Raw genomic sequence first — 15,428 nt, 5'->3', positions numbered from 1 at the left:
AGGAGACTCCCGAACGCGGCCGCCCGTCCCAGCCCAAACACTAGTCCCACGTGACCCGCGCCGCAGCCACGTGACCGGCGTCGCACCCGGTGGGCGTCACGTGACGGACTCAGTTTTCCTCCAATCGCGGCGCACGTTGTGGAGGTTCCACCCAAGACCTGGCCCGAAGCTCCGAGCACCCCATTTTCGCGCCGGCCAAAAGGGCTAGCTCCCCGCTTCCAGCCGGGCGGCGGTGTCCCTCAAGGGTCCTTTACTAAACAGGCTCAGAGGGCCCGGGTCTGCGGCGATCGCGATCCCGGAAGTGACGTCTCCCAGAGGGGCCGGAAGTGGCAGTAGAGGGAGGGAAGATGGCGGAGGTGGTGAGTCCGGTGCCCGGGGCGGGGCGGAGGGAACCAGGGGAGGTGGGTAGAGCCCGCGGCCCCACAGTAGCCGACCCTGGCGCCGCGCTGTCTCCCCAGGGGGAGATAATCGAGGGCTGCCGCCTACCTGTGCTGCGGCGGAACCAGGACAACGAAGATGAGTGGCGTGAGTGACGTCGGGGGGCGGGGCTAAGAAATACGAGGCGGGAGGGAGTCAGCCGAATGGGGCGGGGCTTCTAGAATGCTGGTGCGGGCGGGGCGCTGGCGCTCCAAAGGAGGGGCGTGGCTTCTAGCCGTTCCGACCTGGACAGGGCGGGGCCTGGAGAGTGGGTTGCACTTGGTGTCTGAAGGGGGCTTGGGCGCGAGCTGCGCAGTGCTGGGGCGCAGGGATCCGGCCGAGGGGTGGGGCTCGGGTCCTAGGAGGGTGGCGTCTCGGGGCCCTGCCCGTCTAAGGCCTCTGCCTGTGCCGTTCCCATAGCCCTGGCCGAGATCCTGAGCGTGAAGGACATTAGTGGCCGGAAGCTCTTCTACGTCCATTACATTGACTGTGAGTCCTGGGCCTGGCTGAGGTGGGGCTGCGGGGCGGGCGCGGGGCGGGGGCAGCCTCTGGCATTCCGTCCTGAGCCATGCCCACCGCTGCAGTCAACAAACGCCTGGATGAATGGGTGACCCACGAGCGGCTGGACCTAAAGAAAATCCAGTTCCCCAAGAAAGAGGCCAAGACCCCGACCAAGAACGGACTGCCTGGGTCCCGCCCCGGATCTCCCGAGAGAGAGGTGGTGAGTAGGGCCCCACTCCACCTCTCCTGCCTCCTACTCTTCTCGTCTCTCGGCCTTAGGGGGCTCCTGGCTGGGCAGGAGGCAGCACCCCCCGCCCCGACTCCAGCTTGCAAAGCATGGGGCCAGGTTGCAGATGTAGCTTCCGGTCCAGTGGCCAGTCCTTGAGAAGGCAGCGGGCGGGGCTCAGTTACTCCACGCCGAGGGGGCCCCTCGTCCCCTGCGCCTCCCCACCCCAGAGGAAGACCCTGGACCTATCTCTGCAGCCGGCCTCCGCCCAGGCCAGCGGGAAGACCTTGCCAATCCCGGTCCAGATCACGCTCCGCTTCAACCTGCCCAAGGAGCGGGAGGCCATTCCCGGTGGTGAGCCCGACCCGCCGCTGTCCTCCAGCTCCTGCCTGCAGCCCGGCCACCGCTCCACGGTACCCTCAGCACTTCAGGGACCTTCTTTCCTCTCAGGTCCCCCTTCCCTACCTTCTCACCCACCGGCCTCGGTTTCCCTCTGCAGAAACGGAAGGTGGAGGTGGTGTCGCCAGCGACTCCCGTGCCCAGCGAGACGGCCCCGGCCTCCGTGTTCCCCCAGGTAGGCCCGAGCCGTCTCGTCTCACTGCCCTGCCTGCCCTGCCCCCGCCGGCGTCTCCGGCTCAGCTCACAGCCCCCCGCATTCCCGCCGTCTCTTCACAGAATGGGTCAGCCCGTAGGGCGGTGGCAGCGCAGCCAGGGCGGAAGCGGAAGTCAAACTGCTTGGGCACGGACGAGGTGGGTCTGGGGGCTGGGTGGGGAGGGGCCGTGGAGGCGGGTGGGCGGGGGCTGGGCCTGGTCTCTGAGAAGTGGGGTCACAGCAGCTGCCCCGGGGTCGCAGACGGGCGGCGCGTGGCTCCTGTAACGTGCCGTCTCCCCCGGCCCCGGCAGGACTCCCAGGACAGCTCCGATGGCATCCCGTCGGCTCCGCGCATGACTGGCAGCCTGGTGTCCGACCGGAGCCACGACGACATCGTCACTCGGATGAAGAACATCGAGTGCATCGAGCTGGGCCGGCACCGCCTCAAGCCGTGGTACTTCTCCCCGTACCCGCAGGAGCTCACCGCGCTCCCGGTCCTCTACCTGTGCGAGTTCTGCCTCAAGTACGGCCGCAGCCTCAAGTGCCTGCAGCGCCACCTGGTAGGCGGAGCCCAGGAGCGCCCGCCCTGCGCCCCCGCCCCCCAGAGTCCAGGAGCGCCCGCCCCGCGCCCCAGAGTCCAGGAGCGCCCCTGCGCCCCCCAGAGTCCAGGAGCGCCCGCCCCACATCCCCGCGCCCCCGCGCCCCCCCTGAGTCCAGGAGCGCCCGCCCCTGACCCTCCTCTCCTCCTCAGACCAAGTGCGACCTGCGCCACCCCCCTGGCAACGAGATCTACCGCAAGGGCACCATCTCCTTCTTCGAGATCGACGGGCGCAAGAACAAGGTCAGTGGCCGCGGGCAGCGGGCGGCTGCTGCTTGCTCAGGGGCACACTGGCCTGTCCAGCCGACAGCTTTGTTCAGCCCGTGGTGTTAAGAAAGGTTTGTTTATTTGAAAAGCAAAGTTAGAGCGTGGCATCCGCTGGTTCACGCCCCAAATGACCACGAGGCCGGGGCTGGGCCAGGAGCCTGGGGCTCCATCCGGGTCCCCGCACGGGTGCAGGGGCCCGAGCGCTTGAACCATCTTGCGCTGCTTTCCCGGGCCACAGCAGGGAGCTGGGGTGGAAGCAGAGCAGCCGGGTGTTGCAGGAGACGGCTTAACCCGCCGTGCCAAGGCCAGCCCCGTGATCGGCCTTGACCTCCGCCGTAGGTGGGCTCTGGCAGGGCACGGCAGACAGAGCTCCTGAGAACTCGGGTTCTGTGAGGGCAGGGGAGGCGGGGAGGGGACCCAGGAGTGGAGTGGGGCTCGGAGGGACAGAGGAGGGGGGAGGCGGCAGGAACGCAGGGACGGGAGCAGGCTCAGCTGGGAGAAAGGCTAACTTGAGACTGGAGCGCGAGGGGGGGCGGCCCTGGCCTGCGTGCAGGGAGTTTGAGAGGCGGCAGCTGCCTACGCACCCCTCCGCGTGAAGTGTGGACTGGGCACCCGCGTGGCAGTGCGCAGGTGAGGAGCCAGGGGTGAGGTTTCTCCTGGAGTTGTGTGCAGAGGCAGTCCCCTGAGGGTGGGGGCCCTGCTGGTCCTCGGTGAAGAGGCAGAGCCCCGCCCTCCCTCGGGGAGCGGCAGGTGCAGCCGTGGGGTGAGTGGAGAGCTGGGTCTGCTGACAGCGACTCCCAGCACTGCCACACAGGGGCTCCCTCGTGTCCTGGCCGGAGACACTTCCTGCGTTCTAAACTGTACGCTGGTGTCCAGCACAGCAGGGCCAGGGAGCCGCCCCGGGCCCTGCTGAGACGGAGAAGGGGCGGGCAGCGGGGCAGACCCTCCGTCCCCAGGGAGGTAGCTGGACGCTGTCACAGTGCGCGGGCCCCAGGCAGGGACGACCCCACCCGCTGGCCTGGCCCAGGGGCCCTCTCGGGTGGCGCCGCCAGTGGGAACGGGCTCTCCTTCTCCCCCCGCAGAGTTACTCCCAGAACCTGTGTCTGCTGGCCAAGTGCTTCCTGGACCACAAGACGCTGTACTACGACACAGACCCCTTCCTCTTCTACGTCATGACGGAGTACGACTGCAAGGGCTTCCACATCGTGGGCTACTTCTCCAAGGTCAGCGCCTGCCCGCTGTCCCCGGGGGGCCCTGGGGTGGGCGCAGACCCTGCCCTCACGCTCGCCCACCCCTCCTGCAGGAAAAGGAGTCCACGGAAGACTACAACGTGGCCTGCATCCTCACCCTGCCCCCGTACCAGCGCCGGGGCTACGGCAAGCTGCTGATTGAGTTCAGTGAGTATGTGGCCGCCCCGCCCAGGGCCCGTGCACTGCCGCTGGTGCCTCAGGCCGCAGGCCCACGGCTGTCCCCCGCTGTGCAGCCCGGCCAAGGGGGTCGGCCAGGAACCAAGCTGGGGCTCGCTGAGGTCTCACACTCCAGGGTGACTGCTCCCACCCCATCTTGGCCAGGGCCCCAAACCTCAGCCCACTCTCCCAGATCTGGCTGACCTGCTGCTGCCCACGGCTGTGGCATGAACCCGAACAGCTGAGCAGGAACCCAAGGGTGCCCACCCCCTCTGTGCAGGGTCCTTGCAGGCACAGCAGGTCAGGGTGGACGCTGGGACTGGCCAGTGTGCAGCAGGGGCAGGAGAGCAGACAAGCGCGACCGGCCCAGGGCCTTGCCCCTCGGGGTCTGGTGGGGCCGAAGGGGCTTGCGAGGAGCTAACTTCTCGTGGTCAGCTGGAGCAGGGCAGGGGCAGGGAGGCCTCTCTCCAGCTGGGAAGCGCTTGGTCAAGCTCCTTCCTCACCACCACGCAGCCCGCTCCATCCCAGAGCAGCTGGCGAGCCCGAGGTCCCAGCCAGAATGTGACGGACAGAGGGCGGGGTCTGCCCTGCCTCCCTCTGCACCCACACAGCAACGGCCAAGGACATGGGCACCCCCCCAGCCTCGGCTGACTGCAGGTGCCCCCCCCAGCACCCAGGCCAAGGGCAAGTGCCTTCAGGTGGTGGGCAGAGAAGCCACGTGGCTCTAATTCTTAAATGCTTTTCATTTTATTCGAAAGGCAGAGAGAGGTCTGGTCAGGGGTTCACTCCCCGGATGCCCACAGCAGGCAGGGCCGGGCCAGGCTGAAGCCAGCAGCCTGGAGCTCCGCAGGGCCCCACTGGGCGGCAGGGCCCCAGGTCCCTGGTCCGCCTGCACCCGCCAGGCTGCAGGTTAGCGGGTGGAGCAGCGGGCGCCGACCCGGCCCCCTGCTGCAGGATGTGCCCGCCGCGATGCCGCTGCCTGACCGCTTACCCACCTCTCCTGCTCCCCTGCTGCAGGCTATGAGCTCTCCAAGGTGGAAGGGAGAACGGGGACCCCAGAGAAGCCGCTGTCGGACCTGGGCCTGCTGTCCTATCGCAGTTACTGGTCCCAGACCATCCTGGAGATCCTGATGGGGCTCAAGTCGGAGAGTGGGGAGCGGCCGCAGATCACCATCAAGTGAGCCGGCCGCCCCCGGGGGTGCATGGCTGTGCCCGCCCCGGGGCCGCGGGAGACCTGACCTTTGCCCTCCCGCAGTGAGATCAGCGAGATCACCAGCATCAAGAAGGAGGACGTCATCTCCACGCTGCAGTACCTCAACCTCATCAACTACTACAAGGTGGGGCGGGCGGCCAGGGCCGGGCAGTCGGGAAGCCGGTGCGGGCCGGGCGGTGACCCCTGCCGGGCCCTCTCTCGCCCAGGGCCAGTACATCCTCACGCTGTCCGAGGACATCGTGGACGGACACGAGCGGGCAATGCTGAAGCGGCTGCTGCGCATCGACTCCAAGTGTCTGCACTTCACCCCCAAGGACTGGAGCAAGCGGGGGAAGTGGTGACCGGGCCTCCGGGCGCGGGGCCGGCGAGCACGGGACCCGGCGCCCCCAGCAGGCACAGCGCGCGAGGCGCGCAGGGCAGCGCCAGACGGGGCTGGGCCCGCAGGGGCCACGGGTCAGTGCCCAGGCCCGCCGAGGGCTCGGGTCAGCGCCCAGGCTGAGCTGGCTGCAGGCCCGGCCTGCCCTGACCAGGGACCAGGAGGAGCCGGGCGGCTTGTGCAGTGCGCAGGGGCTGGGGGCAACTGTACAGGACACTTTCACTGTAAAAATGGCTTTTGTAAAGTAGAAGGTGGGGGTGGGGTGGCCCTGGCTGCGGCCCCCGCACCAGGCAATAAATCGTTTCCGTAGGCGGAGCCTCCAGGGTTCTGCACAGCTGCGGTGCGGGGCGTACTGGTCGGCAGGTGGGGACGGGCTCCGGCTCTCAGTCCTCCGCCACCTGAGCGTGAATCTGCAAGAGGAGCCGCCTGTAACCGTGCGGGGGCCCGGCCGCCCCCACTGACCCCGTCCGGCGTGGGGGGCCCCGCGCCGCAGCGACCCCGCCCGTGCACTCACCGCGGCCGCGAGGCTCGGCCAAGTCAGGGCCCCGCGCACTTTGGCGTCGGGGCCCGGCACGGTCTCCAGGCCCCACAGCGTGAAGCGGCCGAAGCTGGCGGTGGCGCCCAGAAAGCGGTCCTGGGGAGGGAGGGAGGGAGGGAGGCGGCTCAGCCCAGCCCGGCCCCGCCGCCGCGCCCGCGCCCGCCCCAGGCCCGCCGTGGCTCACCAAGTCCCGCTCCAGCGGCGCCCGCTCCGCGTCCCCGGACCCCGGCCGCCCGTCTGCCTTCTCGGCCGCCAGGACGTAGCCCGCGAAGCCGGCCGGCACCGCCACCTCCTCGCCCCGCAGGCCGCGTCCCCGAAACGACGCCTGGAGTCCTGCAGGAGGGAGGCGCAGAGTCCGCTCAGGGACACCCGGGCCCGGCGCAGCTGGCCCACGACCCCGCCGCCGGGGCTACGGCCCCAGGCGCCCTCGCAGCGCGCGCCGGGGAGCCGCGGGGAGGCGGCCGCCAGCTCACCGTCGGGGCCTCGGCGGACGGCGGGCGTGAAGAAGCGACGCACGGGGGCGGGCCGGCTCGCCAGGACCTCGCAGGGCAGCAGGTGCAGCGTGCCGGGGGCCGCGCCGCGCAGGGAGTCGGGGCGCAGGTGCACGCGGTGCCCCTCCACGGCCGCCTCGCCCGCGCCCTCCATTCCGCGCCGCTAGTCCGTCGCTCGCGGGCGGAGGCCGAAGCTGGCGCGTAAAGCGCGCGGGGCCTCTCGGGAGGTCGGGCGCCGCGGAGCGTCACGGGAAATGTAGTCCTTCCGGGATCCCGCCCGCAAGCCCCGCCCCTCCGCGGAAAGTCCCGGGTGGTTCAGTCACGCAACAGGGCGGGCTCTGCGGACAGACACGCGCGCACGCGACCGGCCGTGTGCGCGGCGCCCCCGCGGGACCCGCGAGCCGGCCGTGGAGAGTAACGGAAGCGGCGCCCCAGGGCAGCGGCTGTGGCGGCGGGGACCAGGCCGCGCCGCAGCGATGGGGCCGCCCGCCGTGGCCCTGTCCCCGCGGGGCCGTGGGCCTCGCCCCGCCTGGGGGAGGCCCTGCTTGGGCTGTGTCCGGGACGCCGACGCCCGCGGTGCGTGATGGAGCGGCCGCTCCCGCCGCCTCTGGGCCCGCCGCGTTCTAGATTCGTCGTGCAAACCGCAGACGCACGCGGGAGACGCCCACGCGCCTGTGCAATCGGACTCTGCGGGCACAAGCGGTGCGCTCGCAGACGGGGCGGCTGTGGGGCGTGCAGAGCGGGCGCTGGAAAATGGAATTAAAGATCAGGGGTCAGGGCCGGCCGCCCGCAGTGCCGCATCCCGCGTGGGCGCCGGTTCGAGTCCCGGCTGCTCCGCTTCCAGTCCGGCTCCCTGTTGATGCGCTGGGACCGCAGTGGAGATGACACAAGTGCCGGGCCCTGCACCCGCGTGAGAGACCTGGAAGAAGCCCCTGGCTTCAAATGCAGCCATTTGGGGAGTGAACCAGCGGATGGAAGTCTCTCTCTCTCTCTGCCTCGCCCTGCCTGTGACTCTGATTTTCAAAAACAAAGGTTATTCCTGGTGCAGCTTTGAAACCCATGCATTTTCTTTTCATAATACACATTTCCATGACCTTTTAAAGAACGCGGCCCCTGTCCCCAGGGGCCAGATACTTACTAATTTTTTTTTTTGATAAATTATTTTGCTGTTCCCAATAGTTTATTTTCTTGGTTTCCCCCAGTTAGTTATCTCTCTCTCAAATACAGATAACTGTGCTGCTTCGTTCCATCTTGCAATTTCTTTTCTTTTTTAAAAGATTTATTTATTTTTACTTGAAAGAGTCACACGCGCGCGCGCACACACACACACACACACACACACACCCGGGTCTTCCGTCTGCTGGTTCACTCCCCAATGGTCTCAATGGCCAGAGCTGGGCTGATCTGGAGCCAGGAGCTCTTCCGGGTCTCCCACACGGGTGCAGGGGCCCAGGGACTTGGACCATCTACTGCTTTCCCAGGCCACAGCAGAGAGATGCATCGGAAGTGGAGCAGCCGGGACTTGAACCAGTGCCCATGTGGGATGGCGGCACTGCAGGCGGCGGCTTTAACCTGCGCCGCGGCACCGGCCCAGGGTTTCTTTTTAAATCGGGAACAGATCGTTGGATCTGTCTTGACAGCTTTGGTCCTGTTAGGTTCCCGCTGCCTGGGTTCTGTGATGTCACGTTCATGGGCCTCTGCATTTTGGTGAATCAGGAAGTGGGTCTAGAAGTTCCGCTGGGCTCCTCGGGAGGGGCGCGCTGCAGCGAGACTGGGGGCGTTGCTGTCTGCCCGGAGGGACCTCGCGGCTCAGCCGTGGGTGGCCACTGCCTGGATGGTTTAATTCCTTCAGGTTACAAAGCTGACTTTCCAAGCCCACTGCGCCTTCCCCCTGGCTGAACCACTGCTGTAAAGTCCACTCCCTGCCGTCAGCGGTGAGCACAAGAGAGCAGGAGTGATCGCTGGATGCCTTTTCTGTTTGTAGACCGAGGCGCTGTTTCTCTAGCGCATTGCACGGCGACCTTTTAAAACGCACGATTGTTAGGGTGGGCGCTGTGGTGGCGCCGCTAAGCTGCTGCTTGGGACGCCTGCATGCCAATTCTTTCTTTTTCTTTTAATGTAAAGATTTATTTATTTGAAAGGCAGAGAATCAGGGCTGGGCCAGGCTGAAGCCGGGAGCTCCCTCTGGGTCCCACGTGGGTGCAGGGGCCCAGGTGCTTGGGCCGTTGGATGAAAGATGATCCTCGCCCATCCGTCCCTCTGCCCTTCTGACAAAATGAAAATAAATAGGAATTTTAGATAAAATGCATCGTTGAACGCTGGGTCTCACGCTTCTGAATCTTTGCCTGGGACCCTAGTTGTCTTTTTTTAAAAAATTACTTATTTTAGAGGCAGAGCAGTGGCGGGGCGAGGTGGGGGTGGCCGTCTGTCTGCGGGTTCACTCCCCAGGTGGCTGCAAGGCCAGGGCCTTGACCTCCATCCCGGGCTCCCAGGGGAGCGGCAGGGCCCAAGCGCTGGTGCGGGATGCTGGCACCACCACCCCCACACTGACACCGGCCCCCCGGTTATCTGCTGTCCTGTACCACGGGGCGCCAGCTTTCCTGCCCGGACGTGGACGCTGGGTTCCTTTTACAGGGAGAGAGGCTGTGGTGGAGTCAGGCGCCGGAGGTGCCCTTCTGCTGAGCTGGCTGTTCTTTTAGAAGCTTTCAGCGGATGAAGCTAGAAAACGCGGATCTTTTTTTAAAGGTTTATTTATTTATTGAGAAGCAGAGTTAGAGGAAGAGAGAGAGAGAGGCAGAGGTAGAGAGAGGCAGAGGCAGAGAGAGAGCGCGAGGTCTTCCGTCTGTGGTTCACTCCCCAAATGGCCGAAATGGCCGGAGCTGAGCTGATCCGAAGGCAGGAGCCAGGAGCCTCCTCCAGGTCTCCCACGTGGGTGCAGGGGCCCAAGCACTTGGGCCATCTTCCACTGCTTTCCCAGGCCACAGCAGAGAGCTGGATCAGAAGTGGAGCAGCAGGGACTTGAAACGGCGCCCACATAGGATGCCGGAACTGAAGACAACGGCTTTACCCGCTACGCCACAGTGCTGGCCCCATGATTAGCATTTTATATGATTCCATTTTCTCTCCTTAGCACATCACTTAGGCTTAAAAAGCTTTGTTTTCAGTGACTGCCCTAGAGTTCCAGTTTGTAGGGCTTTTAGACATTCATAATTACACATTTCTAGTCAATCTAGGTCCATTTCCAGATGCCAACACCACTTCTTGGGTAACTGCAGGTGTCTTCTAATGAAATCCTGTCCCGGCCGTCGCCGCGGCTCACTAGGCTAATCCTCCGCCTTGCGGCGCCAGCACTCTGGGTTCTAGTCCCGGTCGGGGCGCCGGATTCTGTCCCGGTTGCCCCTCTTCCAGGCCAGCTCTCTGCTGTGGCCAGGGAGTGCAGTGGAGGATGGCCCAAGTGCTTGGGCCCTGCACCTCATGGGAGACCAGGAGAAGTACCTGGCACCTGGCTCCTGGCTTCAGATCAGTGCAGTGCGCCGGCTGCGGCAGCCATTGGAGGGGGAACCAATGGCAAAAGGAAGACCTTTCTCTCTGTCTCTCTCTCACTGTCCACTCTGCCTGTCAAAAAAGAAAAAAAAAGAAAAAAAAGAAGAAATCCTGTCCCGTGTCATCTCCTGGCCGTTAATGTTGCCTGTCCGTCTGCCACACTCAGTGCGCTGTGCAGTTACCTGTCTGATCAATTGGGAATAATGAAAAGATTTTGTTTTACCTTAATTTATTCATCCTCTGATGCACTTCCTGTTGTATGTAGATCTGCGTTCCCGGCATTTATAATTTTCCTTCTTTATAAAATGTAACTTGTCAAAGATTATTTATTTATTTGAAAGGCAGAGGGGAGAGAGAGAGGAGGAGGTCTTCCCTCTGCTGGTTCAGTCCCAGTAGCCCAGGAGGGCCAGGCGGAAGCCAGGAGCCCTGCGCCTCGCTCTGGTCTCTCACGGGAGCGCTTAGGGACCTGGGCTGGAAGCAGGATCACTCGGACCCGGGACGCTGCCTCTCAAGTGGCGGCTTAGCCCGCCGGAGCCGTCCAGCCGCTCTTGCGAGGTGGGTCCACTGAGGACAGAGACTCAGGCTGGGAAGGCCCCCGTCACTTTTGGAGGTTAATTTAATGCGCAGACAATTCTAGATTGTCGTCATTTTTCTTCTTTTCTTCATTTAACGCTTGAGAATGTCCCTGCACCCGCAGGAGATGAGGGCCTGGGGTGATTGCGGTCCTGTTCCTCTGGGGGGAGGGGTCTCCCCCTCCGGCTTCTGTTACGATTTCTCCAGCGTGAATGCTCGCCCAGCAGCAGGGTGGCCGCGGCCACGTCCGAGTAGCTGCTCCTGACCGTGGCTTCCTGCCGGTGCCGTCCTGCGGGTGGCTGGGCCCCTGCCACCCACACACGAGACCCCGACGGCTTTCCCGGCTCCTGGCTTCGGCCCAGGTCTGGCTCTCACTGTTGCCGGCATTTGGGAGTGAACCAGTGCATGGGGAATCTCCCTGTCTTGTCTTTCTGCCTCTCAAGTAGTTTTTTTAAAAGATTTATTTATTTATTTGAAAGGCAGAGGGAGAGCTTCCATCCGCTGGTTCTCTCCCCAAATGGCGACAATTTTTAATTTTTTTTTATATTTTCTCAGGGCCAGTGCTGTGGCATAGTGGGTAAAACCACTGCCTGCGGTGCCGGCATCCCATATGGATGCCGGTTCATGTCCCAGCTGCTCCTATTCTGATCCAGCTCTCTGGGAAAGCAGTAGAAGATGGCCCAAGTCCTTGGGCCCCTGACCCCACGTGGGAGACCTGGAAGAAGCTCCTGGCTCCTGGCTTCAGATCGGTGCAGCTCCAGCCATTGCAGCCAACTGGGGAGTGAACCAACAGAAGGAAGACCTCTCTCTCTGTCTCTTCCTCTCTGTCTGTAATTCTACCTCTCAAATAAATAAATAAAATCTTTAAAAAAAAAAAAAAAAGGCCTTCAAGGTTTATCCGTAGTCTGACGTCAGAATGCCCTTCCTCTTTGCGGTGGATACTACTTTTCCTGTGTACACGCCACACTTACCATCCAGTCGGCTGTCAGTGGCCAGTCTGTGGTGGTTTTGCACCGTTTTAAAGTTTTATTTATGTGAAAGGCACAGGAAGACGCGCGCGAGAGAGAATCTTCCATCTACTTCTTTACTTCCCAGATGTCCACGACAGCCCAGGCTGGGCCAGGCTGAACCCAGGAACTCAGAGTCCACCCGTCTCCCACGTGGGTGGCAGGGCCCAAGGTACCGAGCCTCACTGCTGCCTCTCAGGGTGCACACAAGTGGGAAGCTGGTTTGCACGGAGCCAGGACCCACACCCCATTTTCATGCCAGTCTCCCGTCTCGGGGCACCACCCGAGTCCCGGCTGCTCCACCTGCAACCCAGCTCCTCGCTAATGTGCCTGGGAAGGCCGTGGATGATGGTCCAAGTGGGATGCTGACTAGGTTAAAGGCACACGGAGCACAGCGTCCAGGGGCTGGATTCCCAGGCGCACTGGGGCTGCTTCTGCATTTCTGTTCCAATGCTCTGCTCCCTGTTGCTGCACCAGTTACAGCCTGCAAATTATGGAGGCCTTCCTGCCCACCCCCGACAGCGAGGGACGAGGGACGGGGAGCGGGTGAGGTCTGCGCTTCGCACACTGGTGTTGTGGGGGGGAGCTCCCGCACCAGAGCGCAGGGGTGCGGTGCAGCAGCTCAGTCACCGCGCGGCCGTTCTAGAGGCCACGCCGCCTTCGGGGTGGGGGTGGGGTGTGCCACGGAGATGGTTTTTTAAAATTATTTGAAAGGCAGAGAGAGAGAGGTCTTCCATCCACTGGTTCACTCTCCAATTAGCTGCAACAGCCAGAGCTGCGCCGATCCGAAGCCAGGAGCCAGGAGCTTCCTCTGAGTCTCCCACGTGGGTTCAGGGGCCCAAGGACCTGGGCCATCCTCCACTGCTTTCCCAGGCCACAGCAGAGAGCTGGGTCGCAAGTGGAGCAGCAGGGACTAGAACCGGCGCCCATATGGGATGCTGGCGCTGCAGGCCAGGGCTTTAACCCGCTGCACCACAGTGCTGGCTCCTTGCTTGGAATTTGTTAAAGATTTAATTAGTATTTATTTGAAAGTCAGAGTTACGGTGCGGGGGGGGGGGGTCTTTCATTCGCTGGTTCACTCCCCAAATGCCCACAATGGCAGCAGTGGATCAGGCTGAAGCCAGGAGCCAGGAGCTTCTTCCATGTCTCCCTCGTGGGTGCAGGGGCCCAAAGGACTTGGGCATCTTCTGCTTTCCCAGGCACATTAGCAGTGAGCTGGACAGGAAGTGAAGCAGCCGGGACTCAAACCGGCACTCACATGGGATGTGGGCACTGCAGGCGGAACCTTAACCTGCTACGGCACAGCGCTGGCCCCGTGGTCACCCCACCTCTGATCCCACGTGGATCCCTGCCACCCACGTGGGAGACCGGATGGAGTTCCAGGCTCCTGGCTTGGACCTGGCCAGCCCCCCACCGTTGTGGCTACTTGGGGAGTGACCAGGAGATGGAAGACCTCTCGCTGTCTTTCCCTGTCACTCTGCCTCACAAACCAATAAGAAATCTTTTTTTTTTTTTTTTTTTTTTTGACAGGCAGAGTGGACAGTGAGAGAGAGAGACAGAGAGAAAGGTCTTCCTTTGCCGTTGGTTCACCCTCCAATGGCCGCCGCGGCCGGCGCGCTGCAGCCGGCGCACCGCGCTGATCCGATGGCAGGAGCCAGGAGCCAGGTGCTTTTTCCTGGTCTCCCATGGGGTGCAGGGCCCAAGCACCTGGGCCATCCTCCACTGCACTCCCTGGCCACAGCAGAGAGCTGGCCTGGAAGAGGGGCAACCGGGACAGAATCCGGCGCCCCGACCGGGACTAGAACCCGGTGTGCCGGCGCCGCAAGGTGGAGGATTAGCCTAGTGAGCCGCGGCGCCGGCCAAGAAATCTTTTTTAAAAACAGCAAGAAAGCAAGCACTAGTCAAGCTACTCTTTTTTTTTTTTTTTTTCACAAAAATGTAAAACACTGTCTCGGTGTTTCTGATGTTTGAAGTCAGTGTACTGCATAAGCTGGCCTCACCTTTTCATTTATTCATCTATCGCCACGGACAGAAGAAAGAGCTTTTAAAATTGTCAAAGACTGGCCGGCGCCGCGGCTCACTAGGCTAATCCTCCACCTTGCGGCGCCGGCACACCGGGTTCTAGTCCCGGTTGGGGCGCCGGATTCTGTCCCGGTTGCCCCTCTTCCAGGCCAGCTCTCTGCTGTGGCCAGGGAGTGCAGTGGAGGATGGCCCAAGTGCTTGGGCCCTGCACCCCAAGGGAGACCAGGAAAAGCACCTGGCTCCTGCCATCAGATCAGCGCAGTGTGCTGGCCGCAGTGCGCCAGCCGTGGCAGCCATTGGAGGGTGAACGAACGGCAAAAGGAAGACCTTTCTCTCTGTCTCTCTCTCTCACTGTCCACTCTGTCAAAATAAATAAATAAATAAAAAATTGTCAAAGACTGGGGCTGGCGCTGTGGCACAGCGGGTTAATGCCCTGGCCTGAAGCGCTGGCCTCCCATATGGGCGCAGGTTCGCGACCCAGCTGCTCCACTTCTGATCCAGCTCTCTGCTGTGGCCTGAGAAAGCAGTAGAAGATGGCCCAGGTCCTTGGGCCCCTGAACCCATGTGGGAGACCCGGAAGAAGCTCCAGGCTCCTGGCTTCGGATCGGCGCAGCTCTGGCCATTGCAGCCAATTGTGGAGTGACCCAGCGATGGAAGATCTCTCTCTCTCCGATTCTCCTCTCTCTGTGTAACGCTGACTTTCAAATAAAATTTTCCTACTTGTTATTACTATCGTTCTACGTGACTGCAGGTTGCACGGCCACTTTATAGTTGCACACAGCTGCACAAACCCGAGTGTGTGTGTGTGTGTGTGTGTGTGGGTGGGTGCCGGCGCTGCAGGCCGCAGCTTAGCCCGCCCTGCCGCAGCGCCGGCGGTGCTTCACCTCCTGAGCGTTGTGTGTTGCCACATTTCACTCAGTCCTCACCTGGATGACGTCGGTGACGTCGGTCTGTCGTTTTGCCTGTCCTCCACCAGCTGCGTTACCAACATTGCATTTGCTTCCCTTCCCGTCCCGTCCCGTGAAGGACTTGCGGCACCCGGCGTGGCCTTCGTCAGAGCCCCCGCCTGGGCCCGGGGCCGGTTCTGTAGGGAGGTCCCTCGGTCATTCTGGCCATCTCCTGTGGGCGGCCTGTTATCTCTCCCCGACAAAGCAGTCATGTCATCGAGGTTTTCAGGCTTCTTAGTAACTTTCAGCATTAAAAAACTGTCGGGGGGGGGGGGCTGAGAGGCTGCTCGGGATGCCTGCAGCCCCCTCGGTGTCTGGGTTCGAGCCCCGGTTCCGGCACACCTGGGAGGCAGCAGGTGCTGGCTTGAGTGCAGGCCAAGTGCTAGCCAAACCTTGATGTGCTTTAATTTTCTTCAAGAAACCAATTCTGTTTTGTTTTTAGGATTTACTTATTTGAAAGGCAGAGTTATAAATATAGAAAGAGGTCTTCCATCCACTGGTTTACTTGCCAGATGGCCTCAACAGCCAGGACAAGACCAGGTCAAAGCCAGGAGCCAGGAGCTTCTTCCGGGTCTCCCATGTGGGTGCAGGGGCCCAAGGACCTGAGCCATCTTCTACTGCGTTCCCAGGCGCATTAGCAGGGAGCTGGATGGAAGTGGAGGAGCCAGGACTTGAACCGGCGCCCATGTGGGATGCCGGCACTGCAGGCGG

General features: G+C 62.7%; 2 protein-coding genes and 1 long non-coding RNA gene across 11 annotated transcripts; 2 read left to right on the top strand and 1 right to left on the bottom strand.

The window, feature by feature from the left end:
* The first annotated feature begins 105 nt into the window (after positions 1-105).
* On the top strand, positions 106-5,911 carry KAT5 (lysine acetyltransferase 5). 8 transcript variants are annotated; one of them, XM_002723992.6, is made up of 14 exons: positions 174-359; positions 459-525; positions 838-906; positions 1,002-1,138; positions 1,402-1,557; positions 1,644-1,718; positions 1,820-1,894; positions 2,048-2,296; positions 2,488-2,577; positions 3,684-3,824; positions 3,905-3,998; positions 5,025-5,184; positions 5,263-5,344; positions 5,427-5,911. In XM_002723992.6, exons 1-14 carry the CDS (start codon positions 348-350, stop codon positions 5,559-5,561), a joined length of 1,542 nt encoding a protein of 513 aa, XP_002724038.1. In that variant the 5' UTR covers positions 174-347; the 3' UTR covers positions 5,562-5,911. The 8 variants fall into 8 exon arrangements, with proteins under 8 accessions (XP_017195603.1, XP_069924493.2, XP_002724038.1 ...); XM_017340114.4 differs by lacking the exon at positions 1,402-1,557 and having other exon boundaries at positions 106-359; XM_051827968.3 differs by having other exon boundaries at positions 5,263-5,911.
* On the bottom strand, positions 4,731-6,850 carry RNASEH2C (ribonuclease H2 subunit C). Of its 2 annotated transcripts, XM_051827981.3 has the most exons (4): positions 6,608-6,845; positions 6,319-6,467; positions 6,111-6,230; positions 4,731-6,006 (listed from the first exon to the last, which is right to left on the bottom strand). In XM_051827981.3, the coding sequence occupies exons 1-4, from the start codon at positions 6,777-6,779 to the stop codon at positions 5,980-5,982; spliced, it is 468 nt and encodes a 155-aa protein (XP_051683941.1). In that variant the 5' UTR covers positions 6,780-6,845; the 3' UTR covers positions 4,731-5,979. The 2 variants fall into 2 exon arrangements, with proteins under 2 accessions (XP_051683941.1, XP_089177634.1); XM_089321508.1 differs by lacking the exon at positions 6,111-6,230 and having other exon boundaries at positions 5,813-6,006; positions 6,608-6,850.
* Positions 6,851-7,207: 357 nt separating this feature from the next.
* On the top strand, positions 7,208-11,623 carry LOC138848487 (uncharacterized). The gene is made up of 2 exons (XR_011386320.2): positions 7,208-7,327; positions 11,297-11,623. It is a non-coding gene; the product is annotated as an uncharacterized LOC138848487 (long non-coding RNA).
* Positions 11,624-15,428: the final 3,805 nt, after the last annotated feature.

This window comes from Oryctolagus cuniculus, chromosome 1 (assembly GCF_051225735.1).
Source record: "Oryctolagus cuniculus isolate XC-2025 breed Fujian yellow rabbit chromosome 1, ASM5122573v1, whole genome shotgun sequence".
NCBI lineage: Eukaryota > Metazoa > Chordata > Mammalia > Lagomorpha > Leporidae > Oryctolagus > Oryctolagus cuniculus.
This window is presented reverse-complemented; position numbering and strand designations above follow the sequence as displayed.